The sequence below is a fragment of the Balaenoptera physalus genome (genome assembly GCF_965194825.1).
Source record: "Balaenoptera physalus genome assembly, chromosome: 10".
NCBI classification, from domain to species: Eukaryota; Metazoa; Chordata; class Mammalia; order Artiodactyla; family Balaenopteridae; genus Balaenoptera; species Balaenoptera physalus.
In genome coordinates, this window is record NC_138889.1 from 6,524,021 (window position 1) to 6,545,535 (window position 21,515).

Sequence of the window (21,515 nt, forward strand, 5' to 3'; positions counted from 1 at the left end):
TGCAGTATTCCCCAAGTCCTTGCTGGAACATCACGAGTAGGTAGGAAATTGCTGCTCTGCCAAGGAGTTCCTTCCCATCTTGGGCAGCAGACAATGAAAGTTTGCCCTTTTCCATTAATGACACCTGGAATAAGGAAAGTATATAAAGTCTCTTTCAATATGCACAGGAGTGCTGGCTCCTGTAATAACTCTTCGGTATTGTAAGAACTGGACTCCACTTGGACACACTGATGGAGGAGGAGAGAAGTGCTGCTTAATTAGGAGGAGGAGAGGCCAGGGTAGCTCTGAAATGACTCTGGGCTGTGGAGGTGGCAGACATCTCTAAGTGGCTGTGTTTGCTTCTGTTTTATGGTGCAGGGAACCCTAGGCTCTGTCATTTGCCCAAGTGTAAAGGCCACCTCTTCTCCTCCTTCTGCCCGAGCTTCCAGGACCAAATCCTCAACTTAGTTTCTCCTTATTAAAGGTCTTGCCTTATTCCCTCTGGCATAATCTCCACCATAACCACCATTACCAGGCACGATTATAATTCTTCTCCCATGACAATTTTCGTCATTCTCTCTTAGCTTGGTGTACAGTTCTGAAAATTTTGCTAGTTAAGGCGGTTTTGTGGATAATGATATTAAATAAACTGACTTTAAGTTCTAAAGTTTGGGTTATGGCCAAAGAGAGTCTTATGATTTAGGTCAGCCTTCATGGGAAAAGATTCTGTTAAGGATTCATGGCTACACTACAGAAAGTCTAGAAGTTTCTAGAAATGGTGAAAGCCTCATCTCCACCTCAAATAGAAACTCCTCTGAAAGGGGTTATATATATTAGTTATTGGATTTCCTAGATGGGAGAAGCTTGTAGAGCTAATAGTCTACAAGAGTGATTTAAAGGGTTTTGACTAAGATGATCTCAGTACCTTGGCAAGAATTATCTGAGAGTTGGGAATCTCTCCACGTGTCCCAGTTTCAAGAAGAGAAGGAAAAGGATGAATTGGAAATTTTAAGAACTAAGAATGAGTGTGAAGTACAAATTAGGGACATGAACTGCCCTCAAGAGGGCCAACACCAAAATGCCGCCTGTGAGGCTTCTCTGGCAATCCTAACCCAGAGCCAAACAGATGAGAACATCAAAAGCTCTTTTCAGGACAAATACAGGAATGTCCTGGAGCTCTGAGTTATGTTTGATGTCATCCCTTATTTGGATAGATTATTTTTAATGGGTACCCCTCCCTCCCTCCCTTCCTTCCTTCCTTCCTTCCTTCTTCCCTCCCTTCCTCCCTCCCTCCCTCCCTTCCTTCCTCCCTCCCTCCCTTCCTTCCTTCCTCCCTTCTTCTCTCCCTCCCTTCCTTCCTCCCTCCCTCCCTCCCTTCCTTCTTCCTTCTTCCCTCCCTTCCTTCCTTCCTTCTTCCCTCCCTTCCTCCCTCCCTCCCTCCCTTCCTTCCTCCCTCCCTCCCTTCCTTCCTCTTCCCTCCCTTCCTTCTTCCCTCCCTCCCTTCCTTCCTTCCTTCCTTCTTCCCTCCCTTCCTTGCTTCCTTCCTTCCTTCCCTCCTCCCTCTCTCTCTTTCTCTGTCTCTCTATCTCTGTCTCTGTCTCTGCCTCTATCTCTATCTCTTTCTTTCTAGGGGATAAAACATTCAGTGAATGGAAGAAAAGAGTGGATGTTTATCAGTTAAAGATCTCAAAAATTCAAGTAGTCATTTGAACTAAAAAACATTTTTCTAAGTATCTTACCATTCAGTTGTTTCTTCTTTATAACTGGGGATTTAACTTTTCAAACCATCTCAAATGGAGGTGCAAACAATAGCCCAGAAAACAGAAGTCCTCTGTGCTCCTCCCAGCCCTAACACACTGTGTGATTTTAGGCAAATTTACCTTGTGCCCTCTGATACTTTTAGTGCAATGGAAGTGTCCCTCCCTCTCTTGGTGGTAGGAGATCTGTGACAATGTAATTGAACTAACTCAATTAACGAGGGCTAGACATGGTGCTAGACATGGTGCTAGATGCAGGGGAGAGAGCTCCCTCGTAACAAATCAATTATTTCAGCAAATCTGAGCACATGTTGAGTGCAGACAAGTGTTCGTAGCCTTGGGAGGTTCACTATCTTGACGAATTCAAGACATTGTCTTTGTCCTTAGACTTGAACTGGATTTTCTTATTGCTGTGGTTTGATGAAGGTCAGGAATTTGTTAGGCATGTCGGGAGTGGTCCAAATTGGGGTGGCTTTTCTTCCTGTGTTCAGTGCCTGGTGGACTTCTCCTGTCTGCAGTGCAAACTATATCTTGCCCCTCATTGTGACCCCTTATCACTTCACATACGTCCTAGGGAACGGGGAAGGGGGATGGAACGTGCTTACTCAGCCCCCTCCACCACGCGGGGAGCCTGTAGTGACTGGAGTTTTTATAAATGGATCTCTGAGTCTATGCAGACATGCTAAGATGAGCTGCAGTTTGGAAAAATACTTTGGAAAGTGGAAATCATTGTATAAGTGTTGGCAAAACTTTTCATTGCTCATAAATGTCACACCTATTTTCTATCTCAAGTTCTGAGCTCTTTTTTTTTTTTTTTTTTTTAATCTGTTTCCTTAAAATTCGACTAACTCCGGCGTATGTGTGGCCACACAGTAGGAGCACGTGTACCTTTTACATCACTATTACTTGGCTTGAACTAAAGGATGTACGTATAGATTCCCTGTGCTGGGGTGTGAATCCATTTTCCTGCCAGCGCACTAGGAGTCTAGGTCTCTGTTCATCTCACTCTCAAAGGAATACATTTTACTTCTTCCGATGCTGTCTTAGTTACTGCACTGAAAGTGTGGAAATCAGTTAGAAACTGAATTTTCACATTCTCTTGCACAGTTGCATTCTTCCTCCCAAGATAAGAAAATTGCATCAACCTTCACTGGGCTCCCATGGCAACTTGTTAAATTAGGTCAAGATGTGTGGGCAGATAACATGGCTTGAAAGCCTGCCTGTTAGCTGAGTTAAGAATACATCAAATGCAGTGCTGACTTCCGCCAAGAATGCACCTTCTTACCTTACTGGGACCGCTTATGGTTATCAAACTGATGCGATCAGAGAGCTCCATTTTCTTTTGTTCGAAGATACATTATGAACCCCATCTGATTACAAAACAAACTGAGAGAAGTGGCCTGGTGTTTTCTATGTATTTGATGGACCTAAACAAAATGCTTTGTAGATCCTTGACAAACATGGACATCTCTGATTTTTTTTTTTTTTTCCCATTTCAGCAGGTGTAGAATAATATGCTGGATTGTCAAAGAGTATTTTCCCTTCCTCTCTGTCCCTCCAGGCCCCTTTTATCAATGATGAAACTGAGGCACCAAAAAGGACTTATTCCAGGCCTTCTGCAGGAAGGTAGCTCTTGAATTGAACCTTAAGTGCCAGATGTCTCACCTGAGTACGAAATCTTTCTCCCTCTTAAAGAATGAGAACACTCATTGGTTATCTCAGTTGCTCCCATAGAGTAGATTAAGAGTCTTGTCTCTTGCTTGTCACTAATTCACACTGTGTGTTGTGGGGGGAGGGGGAGGGGGGTGTTGGGGGCAGGAGGGGGTGGAGCTATTGGTCTGTAAATCAGCTTTATAGGACTTCACTCCAGATTGCCAGACTTTTGTTGCTACAAATAAGGAATTCTTTCCTATCACGTCTGCAGTTGGTGTGGAGCAGGCCTGCTGGTAACTGTCGTGTTGTCATTGTCTAGGAGAAGCCCCAGCTTTGTGTTGTAATTGTTGACGAAGTGGTGAGGGTCTCTTCTTTATCCTGGAGCCTGAGAAAAGCTAAGCCCAAAGCTAGTCAGTAACTATAACGAAATTATGTTTTACCATGCTGGGCAGATTTGTGAATAGTTGATCCCTCAGTCTCCTAAAGGCTCCATATGGGACTATCAGGAATTCAACTTGCAGATATTTCTGCGTGAGACATCACACGAAGCCGTACCAGCCTTGTAGAAAGAGAAGCCCTAGGTATTCCCCTGTTGCTTTTGGCCTGAGATAAACCTTCTTCTTGCTATTTTGTAGATAAATTAGAGCCCGTCCGCCGTCACACAAGAACAGAGTCCCTGGGCCATGCCCAGAACCTGGGGCATCTGACTGGTCACTGAGTTTTAGGGTTCAGGAACCTAAAGCTACTGCTAAAACATGTATTTGAAAATAAACAACTTTCCTGCAAAAGGAAGTGCTTCAAAGCCCTTCAGTTCAGAATGAAACCTGAGATTGGATGGCATTTCCTGAAATCACAGTTTTCTGACGGAAAGCTGGATTGCAAAATCACCCCAGTGTCCTCAGGTACAAACAACCACCAAGGAAGCTTCTGGTGTGAGCCTAAGTCACTGATGAGGAAGGGGGGTGGTGCGTCACCAGAGCAGAGGAGTCGTGCAGTGTGAATTTGTGCAGAAGATTCTAATTCTGTTCTACAGGTGGGTATGTTATTAGGAACAGCTTGGAGTTTTATAATTGGGGGAGGGTGGTTATTCCCTGAGCCAGGCTCTGGAATATAGTCTTTCCACGTCCCTGCTGTTGCGATAAGGGTGTGAATTGACTAAAGTCAAGAAGAACCAGCTTGCTGACATGAGTGTAGAACTCTGGTGCCTGTTGTGTGCAGTACTGCCTGTTACAGGGGCCCTGAGGTTCTCGGCCCAGGCGAGGCTGGGCCTGGCCTCAGGCTTGCAGGAAACATCACAGTCTTGGTGTAGACCATCCTTGGGCAGCACCTGGGTGGCTGGGAAGAAAAGAGCTTGGAAGTGAGAAAGGCAGAGACAGAGTATCTTCCCTCTCCTGCTCACAGGCCCCTGTGGGTAGCAGGCTGTAGGAAGCCAGACAGACCCCCTGAGCCTAAACAGAGGCTTGCTGCCGGAAGCCGGGGGCACTCTCATTCTCTGTGCTGTGTTTGGCGCTGGGCCCTAAGGGGGTGTGTGGCGTGCATTTGGGATCTCACTGGAGTAACCGGTTAACATGCTGCTCAGTTATGAGGCTGCTGGGGAAATACTTTGGAGCCCGGGGAAGGAGATCTCCCTGGCAGCTCTGGGCTGGAGGTGGGGGGCAGAAGCCCCTTGGTGTTGCCGGCGTGGGCATTCCACTGCTTCTGCCTCCTGGCTGGTTCGCTTTGGGACCGTTTTTCTTAATCATCTGCCACCCGTGGAAAAGATCACACGGTGGGAGGATTTGGCCTCACTATTCACTTTTTTCTTCTAACTGGCTTCGAAAATATGGACAGGGAGTTTCCCCCTTTCCGTCAGTTGCCCTTGAAGACCGCAGCTGGCTGAGCCACTCCGGGGTCTGGACGCAGCTACAGTAGCTCCGGCGAGCTGCCTTTGGGGCAGAGAGGCCCCTTCACCCTTTACAAAACAGATCTCAGACCCTGGTGTTCCAACTCCCTGAGGCCTGTGGGTGCCTGGATTAGGAGGCAGGAACCTTACACGATGACCCATCTTTTCTGGGGACCCAGCCCCCCAGCTTTAAAGGAGTCTCTGAGTCTCCCATTTTTTGGGTCACTGTTTCTTTAACAAAATCTAACTCCAAGTGGTGGAACTGGGTGGTGACGGTTCTGGAATTCCACTCTGTCTCCACTTTGAAGCTCCACCTTTTTGTCTTTGAAGTCAAACGTTTCCACTGAACAAAATTCAGCCAGTGTGTTGCCGAGGCATCCACACAGGTCCTGTCGGCCTTGAACAGCCGGCCTGGGAACTCCCGCAGCCTCTGCTGGCAAGGGCTCTGGCAGGTGGCCCCGATTTCGCCCCTTGGCATCTCCTGGCCCCCTGGATGCCTTTGCCGCTCTGGACACTGATGGACCAGTGGCTCCTCGGCGTGGAGACTCCATTCCAGAGGTGCTACAATTGACCCTTGAACACCACGGGGGCGAGGGGCGCCGACTCCCACGCAGTCAGAAATCCGAGTATAATCCCCAAACTTAACTACTAGCCTACTGTCGACCTGCTAACATAAACAGTCGATTTACGCATGTTTTGTCTGTTCTATGTACATCTACGTACATTTTATGCATTCATGGCAGACCTAACTTTTTTCTTAGTCTTTCCATATTTCTAGGCTATGCAGTTTGTCTGAGTTTTTTTCAAATTGTTGCAAATCTACAAAAAAACTTTCCAGTGTATTTATAAAGAAAAAATCCATGTATAAATGGACCCATGAAGTTCAAACCCCTGTTGTTCAAGGGCCTCTGTATATCCCTCCCTCTTCTCCCTAAAGTGGCTTTCATGTGATGCTTACAGATGGGATGGTTATCAGCACCCCGTCTGTCACTTTTATGCCTTCAGACTTAAATCCAGGTTAAGCACATGAGAGGAGACCATCCAGGCTGTTTGCCCACTGGGTATGTTGCAGAGGCTTCATCGTGGTGGGGTTAAGAGCATGGACAGCCTGAGTGTGTCCTGGCTTTGCCACTGACCAGCTGCGTGACTGTGGGCAAGCTGACATCTCTGTGCCTCAGTTTTCTCATCTGCAAAATGGTCATAATAGGAGTTCCTATCTCCTAGGATTATTGTGGGAATTACATGAATAGCTTATGGAAAGCACCCAGCACAGTGCTAGGTCCACAGGAAGCACCCTCTAGGTGCTAGTTGTTACCACTGTTTCGTATTATTCTCCAGACCTTCTGTCCTTCAATACAGTTCTACATTCTTCGAGGTCAGGTGATGATGGATTTGACTGACAGAATTCCAGTAATTCCGGGCAGTATCTTGGGGGCACAGCCAATATTTAATGTCAGATTAGGTCACTTCAGCTATTCAGCTCAACCCACATGTGTGTTGCGCTCCTACTGTGTGCTAGATAGACTCTTTCATATGCATTCTTTTTTATTTAACTGTCTCCAATGACCACATGAGGAAAAATCTGAGGAAAAATCTGTTATCCTCATTGTACAAAGGAGGGAATTGAGGTTCAGAGGGGGAAGAAGTCTAGCCCAAAGTCACACAGCAAACAACAAAGGAGAGGCCTCTCACAGGTTTTCACAATGTCAGACAATTTGTAGGAAAATATCCAACACTAGTAGCATGTTAGTTTGGGTCTGCAGATGCCAAGGCATGATTAGACTCGGGGGAGAACATCTGAAGGACACAGTGGGAAGAGGGAGAGAAGGCAGGGGAGCCTTCAGGCTGTGCCGCAGGTGGGAAGGAGATTTGTAAGAAGAGCCTCCAACTGCAGCTCAATTCCAAGAGAGGTGTGGCCAGGCTGATGGGAATCCTCGGTCAGAGTTGCCCAGTGGGGGAGCTCTCTGTCTTCCAGGAATGGCCTCATGTGCCCTCTGTGCCATCCCTGGCTGGAGCAGCCCCAGGAAGCCTGACCTTGGTGGGGACAGGGTAGATGGGGTCACATATGCTCCCTGTGGCCAGAGGGCCCAGCAGCATGTGGTCATGGCGCCATCATCCCTGACTGATCAGCGAGGTGTCTGGCTGGTCGTACAGCAGGACTCTAGACCACGGTCCCGACGCTCTTGGTGGCCCATGACAGGCTTCTGGATTCAGTGCCTATTGTTGACTTTAACTCACCGAACTGCATTGTTTGCTGTGTGACTCACCTCTCCCTGAGAGATAATGAGAGTGAAAGTTGTCCTAAGGTGGGTGAATGTGAAAGTCTGAACTCGGTGAGGAGGCTGGGACTTGCTTGGCGGGAGAGGTGCTCTTAGGGCTGGCTCCGTGGAGGTGTTTGACCTTCAGAGCTGAGATGGGTGCAGTTTCTCGTGAAGGCCCCTCAAGGCTGGGTTCTCGCTCCTTCGTTCTTTAAAGGCGTGGGTAGCGCCTTTTCAGCTCATCCCATTGTGGTGGAACAGAAGTGTTTCTGCTGCTGCCTCTCCGCTGCTTTTAATACCCTCTTCTGTTATTCCACCCGATCTGGCTACCATGCTTTACATTTGAGGGGTGTTCAGAAATTATTTGCTAGATAAAGACTTGAAAAGTTATATGCTCAAATGATGACTTAGGATCTAGTCACCTCCCCAAGAATTTGAATACGTTAACTAGTCATTTCTCGAGGGGGAAACTTGGTATGAGGGGGAAACTTTACTCCCTAGGATAAACTAAAGCTCAGATTGCATTTGAGAACCTACTAGAAAAGGTCCAGGCTTCAGAACTCTCAAGTCCTATTTTCTAGTTCTAATCAGTGAGACATCCTTCTTTCTTCTTGTCACCTACGCACTTAGGAAGGCATTTTCTTTTGACATTTACATTAGTGACAGAAAGCTTTTTGTTTGTTTGTTTTCACTCCGTACCCTCAAATCCAAACCTTACCCATTTCTGGTGACTTCTTAAAACAATCAGTTACCTCGAAGACATCAGGAGGAAAAGCTGTAAAGAAACCCACTTCCTGGCTTGAGCTTTGCTGCCTCACCGTCCAAGTGTGTGTCTGAGTGGCAGATTGAACGTGGTTAGGCAGAGTTCTTGGGTTTGCAGGAAAGGTGCCTGCATTTGAGTACAGGCTGCCCCTTTAAGAGAGGAACCGTCTCCTTTCCCTGCGGCCACTCCCACACATGTGTACTTGCACACATGCAGGTGTGAGGAGCCCAGGCAAAAACAAGGGCCTTTCCTCCAGACGCTTAAGTGTCTTGTTCTCAGGCCCCAGGCAGACTCAAGTGAGCCTCACTTTCGTCTTTCCCAGGTGGGGCGGCCCGGCCGACCCATCGCCAGCCAACCAGACTCGCTGCCCAGACTGTCCTGGACACTAATAGCTGGACAAGACTTTCTGCTCTTCCTTCCGTTAATACTGATGGGATCTGTGTCTAGGGCCAAGCCACAGACATTTGTGGGGAATGCTGGACTCATTCTAGCTCAGCCCTACATAATTATGAGGTGGAGTGTGCTTTGGTGATGAGTATAAATGATTAGGAGGGGAAAACGTGCACTGCGGGAAAGAGGATCTAAGTCTGTCTGTGGCCAAGATTTCCCCAAACCATAAATGTCGGTGATACTTTCACTTGCAAAGCAGTTTGCATCTGTTCTGTCTTTTTGTGCCTGCCTACTTTGAATTAGAGCGAGAACTTCAGAGTTATCCCTCACTTTCAAAAACCTGAACTGGTTATTCTCATCTACAGTGTTTAAAACATTTTACACTTACACTTACTTTAACCATTTTGTCTTAGCTTCTAACTTTCTCCTTTTTCAAAGTTGCCATATAAAAGGCCAGTTGAATTCTTGGAAGAAGAATTGAATTTGATCTAGTGCTTTTGCTATTTTTTTTCAACTCCATCTTTTTTTTCCTCTTGTTTTCCTTTTGAAAAGTCTGCTTTTAAAAATATTTTTTTCTGTTGTTTAATTCTTCCATTGTTGTGTTTTATTACTTTATTTTATTTTTTTGGCTGCACCGCACAGCGTGTGGGATCCTAGTTCCCTAACCAGGGATCGAACCCGTGCCCCCTGCAGTGGAAGCACAGATTCTTAACCACTGGACCGCCAGGGGATTCCCTCCATTGTCGTGTTTTATTTTGTTCCCAAACTTCTCTGCGCTGTGGTCAGCTCTTTATATATATGCATATATTTATATTTATGTTTATTTTTAATCGTAGGGACTTAATCTACATCTCTATAAAGTAGAGAGGAGCAGGGATAACTATTTTCATTTTAGGGATAGATAAACTAAACCCCAGAGAGGTTAACCAGCTTCATGAGATCACTCAGTGAATCAGGGAAGAATTGGGATCAAAGCTCTAGACACTTGGCTCCCTATTTTGGGCATTTCCCACCATCACGTATATATTTTCATTTTATAGGATACTATCTGCTGCTATCTCTCTGTCAGTATGTCCAATGCCTGACATCTTTGTTTGTTTGTTTAAATTTTTTGAAATGCTTCCTCCTTTCTTTTGGTCTAACATGTCAGAGACATGGACTTGACATTAAAAGCTGGTTTTAATTGTTTTCTAACTTGTTTCCATTGTAGGATCCTGGCTATACCAGCAATGCATAAACACAAGGGCAGGAACATGTTGTCCCTCATGACGTTCATGAGGTGTGTTTTTCAAGTGCCTGTTAGAATGTTGTTTGTGGTTATGAGTTGAATTATTGGAACTCACATCCCTGATTGCTGCCCTTGTGTTACTAGCCATTGATAGAGGAACATGTGTATAGAACATATTGATCTACAGTGATTCGTTGAACCAAGGCACCTTGGCCAGTTACAGAATGTATCGTACATATACAGATTGTGTTGGGGATGAGGTGAAATTGGGTTGAGTTGAGGGCAAAAGAGGGACATAACTCAGAAGAAATGGGAAAAGGCACCTACAGGCATAAAGCCAAGCCAAAGTATCAAGCAGTCTCTACTCTTCCTTCTTTTGAAAATCCCAATGCTCTGGGTGCCAGACCATCCAGCAGTACATCTCTTGGCTCATTCATCCTCAGGCAGAAGACGGTGCAGCTTCATGTTGAGTTTGGCCCAGAGGGCAAGAGCCTGACAGGATGCTTTCTGTTCAGTTTGTCATTAAACGTCATTTCATAAGGACTGAATGGAAACAGGGACTTGGAGATTTTTTGTGAATGATAATTTAGAAGGGGGGTGAGAAGAAGGGGGTGATGCTTAGACTCTGGGGTGACCCACCACCCCCAGAGGTGGGCACTCCTGCAGTAGTTTGAAAGACAGATACGCTTGTGAACAGATGGGTCATTTCTGGATTTGAGTGTTCTGTTTTTGCCATCATCGTTTGGCTGTGGGTAGAGACACCTGGGTGAAAGGGAGGGGCCAGTCGGTCCCGTTCCTCTGTTTTAGGACCACCTGTCAGATGTGTGCTATTGGGGCAGAGTGAACCCTGTTGCAAGGGTGACCAACCATGAGAGTTTCATAGGTTAAAATAAATGTGGTGTCCTGCCCACACTGAGGTATTTGACTTTGAGAGTCGAGCTACAGAGATTAGATTCTCAAAGTGGCAAATGAATTCCCCAAAGGACAGGAGGTGTGGTCGTTTTTATTTTGGGGCCCATGTTGATGAAACGTAGCCTGGGAGTCACCCATATTGTTTGGCCCCAAATATAGTTTAATAGAGAGAAGCAGTTTGGGTCACTGTTTTAAACCCTGACACCTTTCTGCAGAGGAGGGTTGTTTTGAATCATGCAGTTCAGTAAATGTTTACCGAGCACCTGTCCGAGACGAGGTCCCAGGCCTGGCATTGAACACAGAAGGGTCAATCAGACGCAGCCCAGGCTTGCAGGGAGCCAACAGCTGGAGTCACTTAACAACAAATAGCTTTTTGATAGCTGGTGTTTGTTGGTGAGGCACCGTCCCAGGCTTTGGGTTACAGCAGTGACAACACACAGTCCCCGCCCTTGGAGCATGTGTTCTAGTGGTGAGAGAGATGCAGGGAGAACAAAGCTGTCAGAGCCGGTCTTGGTGCAAGCAAAGCATGATGGGAGGCTGCCCGAGAGAGCCGCTGCCCCGGGCTCCACGTTTGTGTGTTAGCCTCGCGCTGGGCACAGGTGACAGAGTGAGAACTTGCAGCTGAACTGGAAAGGAAACACTGAAGTCCCACCCTGACCCCGGTTCACAAGCAGCGAGCTCATTGCCATGGCAGGCAACCCCCAAGCCTAGAAACGGAGAAGATACCTATACGTGGCCACATGGAGAGAATTACGGTCCTGAGCATCTGGAGCGTCTAACATCCCATCCTAGCCTGTTGCTTTCCTTTTACCTGAGTTGCTCACTTCTTAGCCTCGGAGCAAGGGAGTGAAAAAGCAGGGGCTTTTAAATAACCAGCCCTGTCTCATTGAGATAGATGGGGATCTCCCAGTCCCTAGACAAAGAGAAGGGACATAAACAACCAAATGAGTAAGACTTGACTTGACAAGCTTTGCCTTAACAAAAAAAGAGATGGTAGCCTTGGATTTGAAGTGCTTTGAGGGTCCCCTCTGGAGGGAGGCATCCTCGTGTGACTTGCTCTGCTGGCCTGGGGTCCCTCCGGGTACCCACCTGATATTATCTCTTCTGAGATTGTGTCATAGTCTTCAGATCAAGACTGTCAGTGTTGTACTAAGAATTTTCCTCTTCCCCCCAGAAGCCGAGAAGAACAAAGCAGTCAGAGGAAATTCCCCACTGCGGCCAGGGAGGGGGCCGACGGCGGGGCAGGGGGGGGTGTGAGCGCGGCAGGGGCCCTCCCTCCCGCACTGCCTGGGGGAGAGACTTCCTTCTAACAGGGACCCCTCTGTTGTTGCGGTTCAGAGCTCTGAAGCATAGTTTCCCAGTGATGCCACTGGATTCCTGAAGTGTGACACCCCAGGGCAGCCTGGTGAAGGCCGCCGTTGACTGCCTCGGGGCCCCTGGACAGGGACACCATTGTGAGTCACATTTGGTGTATGAGCTCCCCCTTCCCATGACTGGCACTATTCTTAGTACCATTCTCTGCTCCCTGGGACAGAGGTCACTGGGACCACAGTCCGGTTGGGTGGGTGTGTGGGCCTGGGCCCAGAGCGGAGAGGAGGTGCCAGGAAAATAGAGGAAAAGGCTTTACCACGTGAGGGCGTGTCGGAGGGAGGGCACGGGATGGAGCCCGGCCCCGAGGATTTGAGCAGACCAACTCCAGGTGATGCAGAAACAGCCCCTAGGAGAGCTCGGACCGGGAGGGCCAGCCTCAGCCATTGTTTGCACAAGTCTGGGGCTTGAGAACTTCCCTTGGGCCTGGACTCGGGTGCTGGCCAGGAGGTCAGTGTCACCAGGGATCCCAGAGCCACCTCCAAGTGCTGGCCTGTCAGGTGGCCCTGATTTCCCCTCCCAGGCCCTCCCGCAACCCCGTTGTTGTGGAAACAGGCTCCCGCGTTGGACTGTCCACTGGTCCAGCCGGCGGACGAGCCATCCTGACGCCCGCATTCCTGCCCTGACCCAGCGTTTCTGGCCAGCAAAAGAACCCCACGTCCTTCCCATTTCTGTTACCTCCACAGCCAAAAGGAGGGTTGGGGTGTCAGCAGAAGTGTACAAGAGAGGAACCTCTGGGCGGCATCACGGATCCCTTTCATTCGGGGTCACCGTGAGGGCTTTCTGAAGGGTTAGCAGCAACTTCCAGAAAGCCCTGGGTGGGAGCCCTGTGTGCGCGGTTGGCTTGGGTGGGCTGGCTGGAATTTTCCTCAAGAACTGAGGAAGGAGCCTTGAGCTGACATCACCGCTGTTTTGACTTTGCTATTGTGCCGCCCAGCAGAGACTCGCCATCCCAGGCCTGTGCTTTCTTTAGGCATCTGGTTTTCGTATTTATCCCCCCTCTTCCCTTCTGTAAATAGGAAAAAAAAAGAGAGGACACCACACCTAGGACCTGGGCTCCCAGTTCCCAGATGTCAGTTTTATGTTCCTTATGAGCAAAGGAAGACTCACAATGAGGGAAAAGCGAAAAAACTCACATGCAGGGGCTCACCCCGCCCTCGGCCACATCCATAGACACCAGGGGTCAGATGCACACAGAGGACGGTCTGGAGCTGCAGGGCCTGCGGCTCGGACATCTCAGTTTGGGAAGTGGCAGCAGGAATAGTTCTGTCTGACGTTCCTTCCTCATGAGCTGGTCCCGGCGACGCTAATCGAAGCCCCTTCCCCACTTGATGGCTGCACGTCTCGAGGTGGGGGACGGAGGTGGCTCTTGGACTTCCCTCCCCGGACTCGGGCTGTGCTTGCTGTTCCCAGCCAACGGCCAGGACTTGCCTGGGGACGAGAATCCCCATATTTCTTTCCCTTTCCTCAGCTTGGCATAATTAGCCCCCTTGTCTCCCCAAAGGGATTTTAAGACAAGTAGTGTGAGAGAGGTTTTAAGGTAACTAGTGGGGGGAGAAATAATGAAGTTACATAGACTAATGGTGACCACGAGGGGACCTGCCTGGGCTGGAAGTGTCACCTGTGGCGGCGGACACCAAGGTCACTAGTGACAACTGTCAGGAGAACCACTGGCCACCCAGTGTCCTGGACTGCTTGCTGTGAGAGGCGGGGAAGAGATGTTTTTAAACAGCCGGGTCCTTTGATCCCTGGGACCACTGCAGCCAGCGGGCAGTTTAGATGCCAGCTTCCGTGTTGCTCTTGCCTAGGGGCAGTGGAGTGTCGAGATGAAGAATTAGGGGGTCAGGCTGCCTGGGTTCTAGCCACACCACTTGTGACCTGCGCGGCCTTGGGCAGGTTATATAGCCGCACAGCGGGTCAGTTTTCCCTGCTGTAAAGTGGGAGAAACGAATACGATAACAGCAGCCTCCACGCATGGACTTATTGTGAGGGATAAATAAGATGTTATAAAGCATCACATGTTACTACGGTACATAGTAGGTACACGAAAAATCATAGCTGCTGTTCATATTTTCCTTTGCCAGGTGTCTGAAAGCAGCACCCCGCTCTCTCTCATGTCTGTGGTATGTGGTATCGACCCAGGAGAGGACCGTGAACTCCCTGGCTTATTTACATAGTTTTGGACTGTAGTAGTTGATTTTTCCTTACGTGTCTCATTTCAGGGATCCTGTGGGTATCTATACTTATTCTCCACTTCTTCAGGGAACCTGTTATGTCACAAGGGCTATTATAACTGCTTTCTTCTTATTATTTTGCCACCAAAAATTCCATAGCATGTCTTAATAGAAATCTCTTTTCGTACTCCTGTCCGTCCGGATGACTTCTTAGTGATTCCTCATAGGAAGTCACTTTAGGACATTACTCCAGGCAGAGGGTGGTAGCTGGTGACTATTCAACTGCTAAGAAACCTGCAAATGTGTCCAAGCTGTCCAGGAAGTTGTTTTTCAGCGAGGGGTAGAAACAGAGAAGGGTAAGGCTTTACCAGTGTAGTTCCTGGGACTGTTTCCTCAAACGTTAATATATTTTGTAGGCATTTGCTGAATCATTTAATCTAGAATCTGTGTAAGGCATTTCTTGCCAGATGGGTTTAAAGTACTCAGAGTGAGGGTGAGGTAGAGATATTTCATTTTCCCTGCTGAGCTTGGGCTGTGCTGAGGAGGGACCACTAGGAAGCTGTCGCTATAGCAACTGCTTCCTTTGGCTGTCCCAAAGCTCAAAGGAAGCTCCCAAACCAGCTGCTGTTTGCTCATAGGCGTCCATCAAGGTTACCCTGGTGCCTGGGAGTCAAGGCCCGGGCAGTAGGCCCACCATTTTCTAATTGTGCCTGGAGCAACGTCACATCACTTTTCTGAGCACCTTTTTCTGCGCCAGTAGAATGGAAACAGTCAGCCCAGTGTGCCTTGCCTATAAGGAGGGTAGAGAGTGGCTTTTAGGAGCAAGCAAAATGGTGTATGTGAACATGCCTTATAGACATGTAAGACATAACAAAAGTTTGCCCTTAGAGGTCATAAAGGACATTTCTTTTTTAGACTGAGAGGCAACGTAAAGCTTGTTTCCTGTTGAATCTCAATTTACTTTGGATCAGACAAATTTGAAACTCAGGCTGAGGATTAGAGTCTAAAAAAAGTCAAGTTTTCCTGTGTGAGTTAGAGCGTGCCAGGCTTTCTTCATCTACGTGGACTGAGTCTTTCCTAGCCACACTGTGTCCAGATTGCTTCTGAGATGGTGTTATACAGCACAGTGTAGACTTGTAACAAGCGTCATGGACTATTGAAGCCATATCTGTCTCTCTAGCTACACGTGTAAACTAGGTAGGAATCACAGGCGGCACTGTCATTCCTGAGTAGAAAGCTGTCCTAGACGGAAATCTATGTAGCATAAAGCTTTTAGCATAAGGTAAATTGATGATCAGAGTATGTCAGGCCTTCTAGAACTAAGATCTTGGCGACGTTGATGACTAAGACAAGAGACGTGTGTGTGTGTGTGTGTGTGTGTGTGTATAAATTAGAGTATACCGAACCCATGGAGAATTTCTGAGACAGTCCTCACCTGATCTCTGAAGATTTCAAGTTAGTTCCTCCCAAAGTGCTTATCTTCCCTTTCTTGGTTTGGGTGCTTGCCGGTAGGTGGCCTGGGGGACGGGATGGTGGGAGAGAGGAATATTATGACCAAAAGAACATCTAACTTCTGTTCCCTTGTTAGATCACCCTAGGGTAGTGATCCTTCTCCCTCGAAAATCAGGGGCCAGAGGTTCCCTAATCTAGAGGGTGCTTATGGGCTTTGACTTCTGATTGGAACTGGCAAAGGCATTCCTTGGTTCCTACCTTGAGTACTTTGTAAGGCAAAAATAATGACTTCGTTTTTGAAGGCAAAAAAGATTATGCTGCCTTAGCATATCTCAGAGGAGCGATAGAGTGTTTTCTTTCTGGAGTTTGCTTAGCAATGAAAATGGACTGACCCTTAAGTCGATCCAAATAAGGCAATTGCTGTTCTGTCTTAAAGGCTGTTTTGGTAGGAATTCTTCACCTGTTCAGTCCGTTCAAGCTCCTAGCACCTCCTGTACCGCTTGTGCTCTGTGTTGCCTTCCTTTTCCCCTGGCTGATGGGCTGAGAGAGGAGGGGTCGGGAGTGCCCTGTGATGGGATTAGTTGCTGAGAGTGTGGAGCGTCTGGTGTAATGATTCACGATGGCTTGTGTCTCCAGGCAGTGGACCGATCCAGCTGTGGCAGTTTCTTCTGGAATTACTCACCGATAAATCCTGTCAGTCTTTTATCAGCTGGACAGGAGATGGCTGGGAATTCAAGCTTTCTGACCCAGATGAGGTAAGAAGGGAGTGACTTCAGAGTCTCGTGTTGAGGGAGGATGAGAGAGAGCTCTGGAGATGGGTTCTGTGGGGTTGATGACATTTTCTAGGGTTCAGATCCCAGCTCTGCCACCTGCTACTTGGGTGACCTCGTCTGAGCCTTAGTTTCATCATTTGGAAAATAGTGAAAATATCTACGTTGGCCATTTGTTTTCCAGGATTAATTGATATGATGCCCGTAAAGTGCCTGGCACCTAGTAGGTCCTTTGTAGACACGAGTTGCTTTCTCTGACTTTGTACCCTCCCTGGTCTTGTGACTCTGTGAATATGGAAGGGGTCTGACAATTTGAGAGGCCTTGGAAGATTGGTACAATTTGCACATTGTGTTTTCATTAACAAATGCTTTAGTGAGGGGAGGAGGAATAAATTGAGTTTGGGATTAACATATACATGCTACTATTTATAAAATAGGTAACCAACAGAGACCTACTGTATAGCACAGGCAACTCTACTCAATATTTTGTAATAACCTTTAAGGGAAAAGAATCTGAAAAAGAATATATATATATATGTTATATATATATATATAAAAGTGAATCATTTTGCTGTACACCTGAAACTAACGCAACACTGTACTCAATTATACTTCAATACAAAAACAAAAACAAAACAAAAACGCTTGGCGAGTGGTTGCTCTGTGCCACGCCCAATTCTGAGGATAAAGAACAATGAACAAGAGAGACACCCTCTCTGTTCTGGCAGACGTGAGGAGCCCTGTGCCCAGTACAAAAAAAATGCTTCCTGTTGATGAAAGGCAGGTGTGATTGCAGCTCAGCCGTCCATCCCTTGCATTAGATTTCATGCTTTCAAAGCAAGGACATTCTATTCATAATACAGGGTAAGAGGAGACACTGCAGTGTTGCTTTTCTTTTTCTATGTTTTAATATCAGATGCTTTAACTCCATTCCCTAGAAGTTCAGGGTCACTGTGTTTTCATCAACTCAAAGAATCAACTTCACTGTCATGGTTGCCCAACCCTTGAGATTTGGAATTCAGAAAAGATTGGTCAGAGAAGTAACTTCTATGTACCTGAATCTCTGACCCTCTCTTGAACATCATGGGTCACCATGGACGGGTGCAGGCAAATAAACATGTATATTTGGATTATCCTGTAGATGTTTACCCCTCTTCCTTTTTTTAAAATTAAATTGCAGGTGGCCAGGAGATGGGGAAAAAGGAAAAACAAACCTAAGATGAATTATGAGAAACTGAGCCGTGGCCTTCGCTACTATTATGACAAAAACATCATTCACAAGACGGCGGGTAAACGCTATGTGTACCGTTTTGTGTGTGACCTGCAGAGCCTCCTGGGGTACACGCCCGAGGAGCTCCACGCCATGCTGGACGTCAAGCCCGACGCCGATGAGTGATGGACGCCAAGGGGCCGGAGAAACTCTGCTGAGACATTTCAAAGAACAACTACGTTGGTCGGACTCTTAATTTTTAATTGTTATTCTATTTTTAATTTTCCAGAACTCATTTTTTTACATTCAGGGGTGGGAGCTAAGTAAGCTGCAGCTATAATCAATTGTGCGCCGTTGGAGGAGGAGAACCAGGACTTGTGGGGTGGGTGGGACAGGAAATTCTTGAGCGGATTTTCAGGAGAGAGACAAGGGCCTTCTTAGAAGCTTGAAGGATCTGGCTTAAGGGAGGAAGAGACAAACGTGTCCAATCATTTTTAAAAAAATCATCCATTAAAAAAAAAAATGTGTCTTGAGTTACGGACCTATTAGCAAAAGAAATTGATGCATCAGGAGTCATGAGACTAATAAAAGGCAATTAATTTCCTTTTGTTGTTAGGTCTGGGAGGGTGAAAAAGAGGGAGGTGGGGTAAAGCCTTTTTTGGGGGGATGCACTAAAAACCAAGGACTATTTACCTTTTATTCTACTTTCCAAACAAAGATGGACTTCAGTGGGGAGGGACCAAAACTGTTTTTGTGTTAAAATTTATTCTATTAAATTTTGTGCCAGTATTTTTTTTTTTTTCTTAAAAATCGTCTTAAGCTCTAAAGTGGTCTCAGTATTGCTGTACCATGCAATTTTGTTTTTATTTGCTGGCTGAGGATTCTGTCACAGTGAAAGGAAACTGTTTATATAGACCCCACTGGAAAGACAAAGCGCTGTCACTGAGATCAGGGATCCCAAATTCATGTGACTGATGTATGGAGGAAGAAATAGGGCTGATTTGGGTACAAGGGAACTGTGCATGTGAATTTCACCTATAATTTTTAAAAATTGTGATCACACCCCTCTACTTACTTGTCATTAGTGGATTCTCAGAGTTTGGACTTAACGTTGAGCTAAGCATTAAGTCTTCGAACTGAATGTATTTTGCAGCCCTGGTTTTGGACCACAGTAAATGTAGGAGCACTGTAGAAGTCATGGAAAGGGGATCGAAGGGGGAAGACTGACCTGGTTCTTTACTGGTTTTAGGCCTGTAACGTACGTGACTTGGAATAAAATCTGTATGCGTGGGCATTACCCCTCAGGCCTTAAGAAATAAGTCCTGAATGCATGTCATTCCCAACTAACACTCTGTACTTTCTCCTTTGTGTATTATTTTCCCAGCATCCCACATTTATTGCTTTCCCCCACTCTGTTGTTCAGTAGAGAGAGATGTACAGCTTTCTGATGGGTGAGTGAAAGAGTAACTACAGACATGACATGAGTTGGAGAGCGTCTGATAAAGCCATTTAGATGTCCTGAGTTTTAGGAGCCGTGGAAATGAAGGGAGCCTATGAATAAAATGGGGCTTGGCTGTCTTTGGGAGAAGTGCAAGGCTTTCCTTTGAAGAGTTCAAGGCAGCTGAGTCGGGTGTCAGGTGAGACTGGGTGGGCAGGCAAGGTGCATAGGGCAGATGCGATGAGGGCCCCGTGCTTTGGATCCGTTATTCTGGCACAGGGTAAGTGAAGGTTAGTAATTGCAGAGGAAGACTTGATGGCATAGGAACTATTAGGAGAGGAGCTAGGGTGTAGGAATAAGGTGGTCCATGGGATTCAAATCTATTTTTAGTTCTCCCAAAGTTGAACTACAAACATAATCAACTGTGGTGTTGTAAAGGGTCATCTGAAAATGGAGTTTGGGGAGGGTGGACCAACATCTGACCACTGAGGAAAAGTGCCTCATACAACTAGGATCCCCCCCCCTTCCCCGGCTATACAGGTGCCTGATTCAAAGGAAGGTGACAGAGGGATGGCTTTTCGGGCTTCAGTGAGGAAGAGGAAGAAACATTTAGGACGGGCTCCAGCTGAGAAACTGGAAGTACTAACTACCTTCTAGCGTAGCTTCAGGAAAGTGGGTCGTTTTCTCCCAGATCCTCTTGCAGACCCCGAATTATCAGGAACTTAGCTCTGTGATTCACGCGTTTCCTCGTGCTGAGAAATCGGAGCGTCTGCTTGGAAAGCAAAGGCTGAATTTAGCCCAGCTGTGTATTTTGATCTTCTTCCGGATGCAGGTGCCTTAATGAAGCTCTCGAAATATTTTAGGAGCTGCTCAGGGAGTGTTAGGCAGAACTGTTTGGACTACATTGTTTTCTCTTAGATTATGTGATCTTTGTTGGGCACTGGCAAAGATGTGTGTGCGCCTGCGTGTGTGTGCATGCGTGTGTGTGTGTGTGTGTGCACGTGTGTTTGCAGACATGCAAAACTGCAGCTGAGATAATCCCGGGGCTTTCTTGTGAAGTCTTTCCACATTTCAGTGGTGGGTGAGAGTAGGACCAAGGCCGGGCATCGGTCACTGCTTGTTTGCCGCCAGGCATAAAATCACTTCCTCAACTCATCAACAACCTCTCCTTGCAAACTGATGCTGAGAATTCCCCTGTGTGAGTCCTGCCGTAGTTCCCTCACAGATAAGATGTAAGCAAGTACTGCCTCATGCTCTTCAGCTGCTTGTTTGCTCAGATGCCCTTTCTCTCTCAGTGCACCGTCTTCACTATTTGTAGATAGTGTATGAGTTCAGACAGCTTTGTCGATCTGGCCAGATGCTTTTTTCTCCTTCTGTCCAAAGGCCAGAGACCATCCCAGGAAGAGTGGTGGGTGGTTTATACACTGGAAATGTAGCAGAATTCTTGGAGTTCTGCTTTAAAAAAAAACAAACAAACACATGTTAACTTCAGAGGAAGGATGGGCAAATCTGGTTGAGCTGGGTGAAACTCTTATTTTCCTGGAGATGCCTTAACCTGTGTTGGTTTTTGGCTGTAGGGTTCAGGGTCACTTTTGTTCCCTTCTGCATTCAGGGGAGGGACTTCCCTACACAGAGCCCTGGTTTTGTGGCTTTGGGGATTGGAGGTAGCATTCAAAGATCAGATATGCTTTTCCTCACTTTGGAGACGAACACTCTGGGTTTTAGAGCATTAACCTGCCTAATCTTCATGGTGAAAATGACACCTTCTCTATTCTAGTCATGCTGTGCATGCTGCTTTCTCTGCTGGGGTCTATATAAATGCGTTGAACTCTTATCTACATTCCAAAGAAGTTTCGAGGAACCATAAATATATGTATACATATACATATATAAAATATATATATTAAAAGGAAATTATCTCTATCAGGAATACTGCCTCAGTTATTGAACTTTTTTTAGAATACTTTTTTTTTAAGCTCGGAAGTATAGGGGTGAAAAAGATGTTATATTGTGTTTGACTATTTTCCAACTTGTATTTTCATATAATTTATATTTTTTAAAAGCTGAAAATTTAAAAGCAAGATGAAAAAAAGGAAAAGCAGGTGCTTTTTAAAAATCAGAACTGAGGTAGCTTAGAGATGTAGCGATGTAAGTTTCTATGTGTTTTTTTTTTAAATGCAAAAAAATTTCTTATGGGGGAGTTTTTTGTTTGTTTATTTTAGTAGCTGATGCTGGCACATCATTTTGCTGGAGAATTTTTTATATACTGTAGCCTGATTTC

The 21,515-nt window shown here is 46.6% G+C and overlaps 1 protein-coding gene across 6 annotated transcripts in view; it reads left to right on the forward strand.

The window, feature by feature from the left end:
- The window catches only part of ETS1 (ETS proto-oncogene 1, transcription factor), a 127,827-nt gene extending 107,121 nt beyond the window's left edge, over nucleotides 1-20,706 (forward strand). For all 6 annotated transcript variants that reach the window (XM_082476276.1, XM_082476280.1, XM_082476277.1 and 3 more), the window contains 2 exons: nucleotides 16,453-16,571; nucleotides 17,767-20,706. In XM_082476276.1, coding sequence (XP_082332402.1) covers nucleotides 16,453-16,571; nucleotides 17,767-17,982 — 335 coding nt within the window. In that variant the 3' untranslated portion in view covers nucleotides 17,983-20,706. The remainder of the gene's footprint in view (nucleotides 1-16,452; nucleotides 16,572-17,766) is intronic.
- Nucleotides 20,707-21,515: the final 809 nt, after the last annotated feature.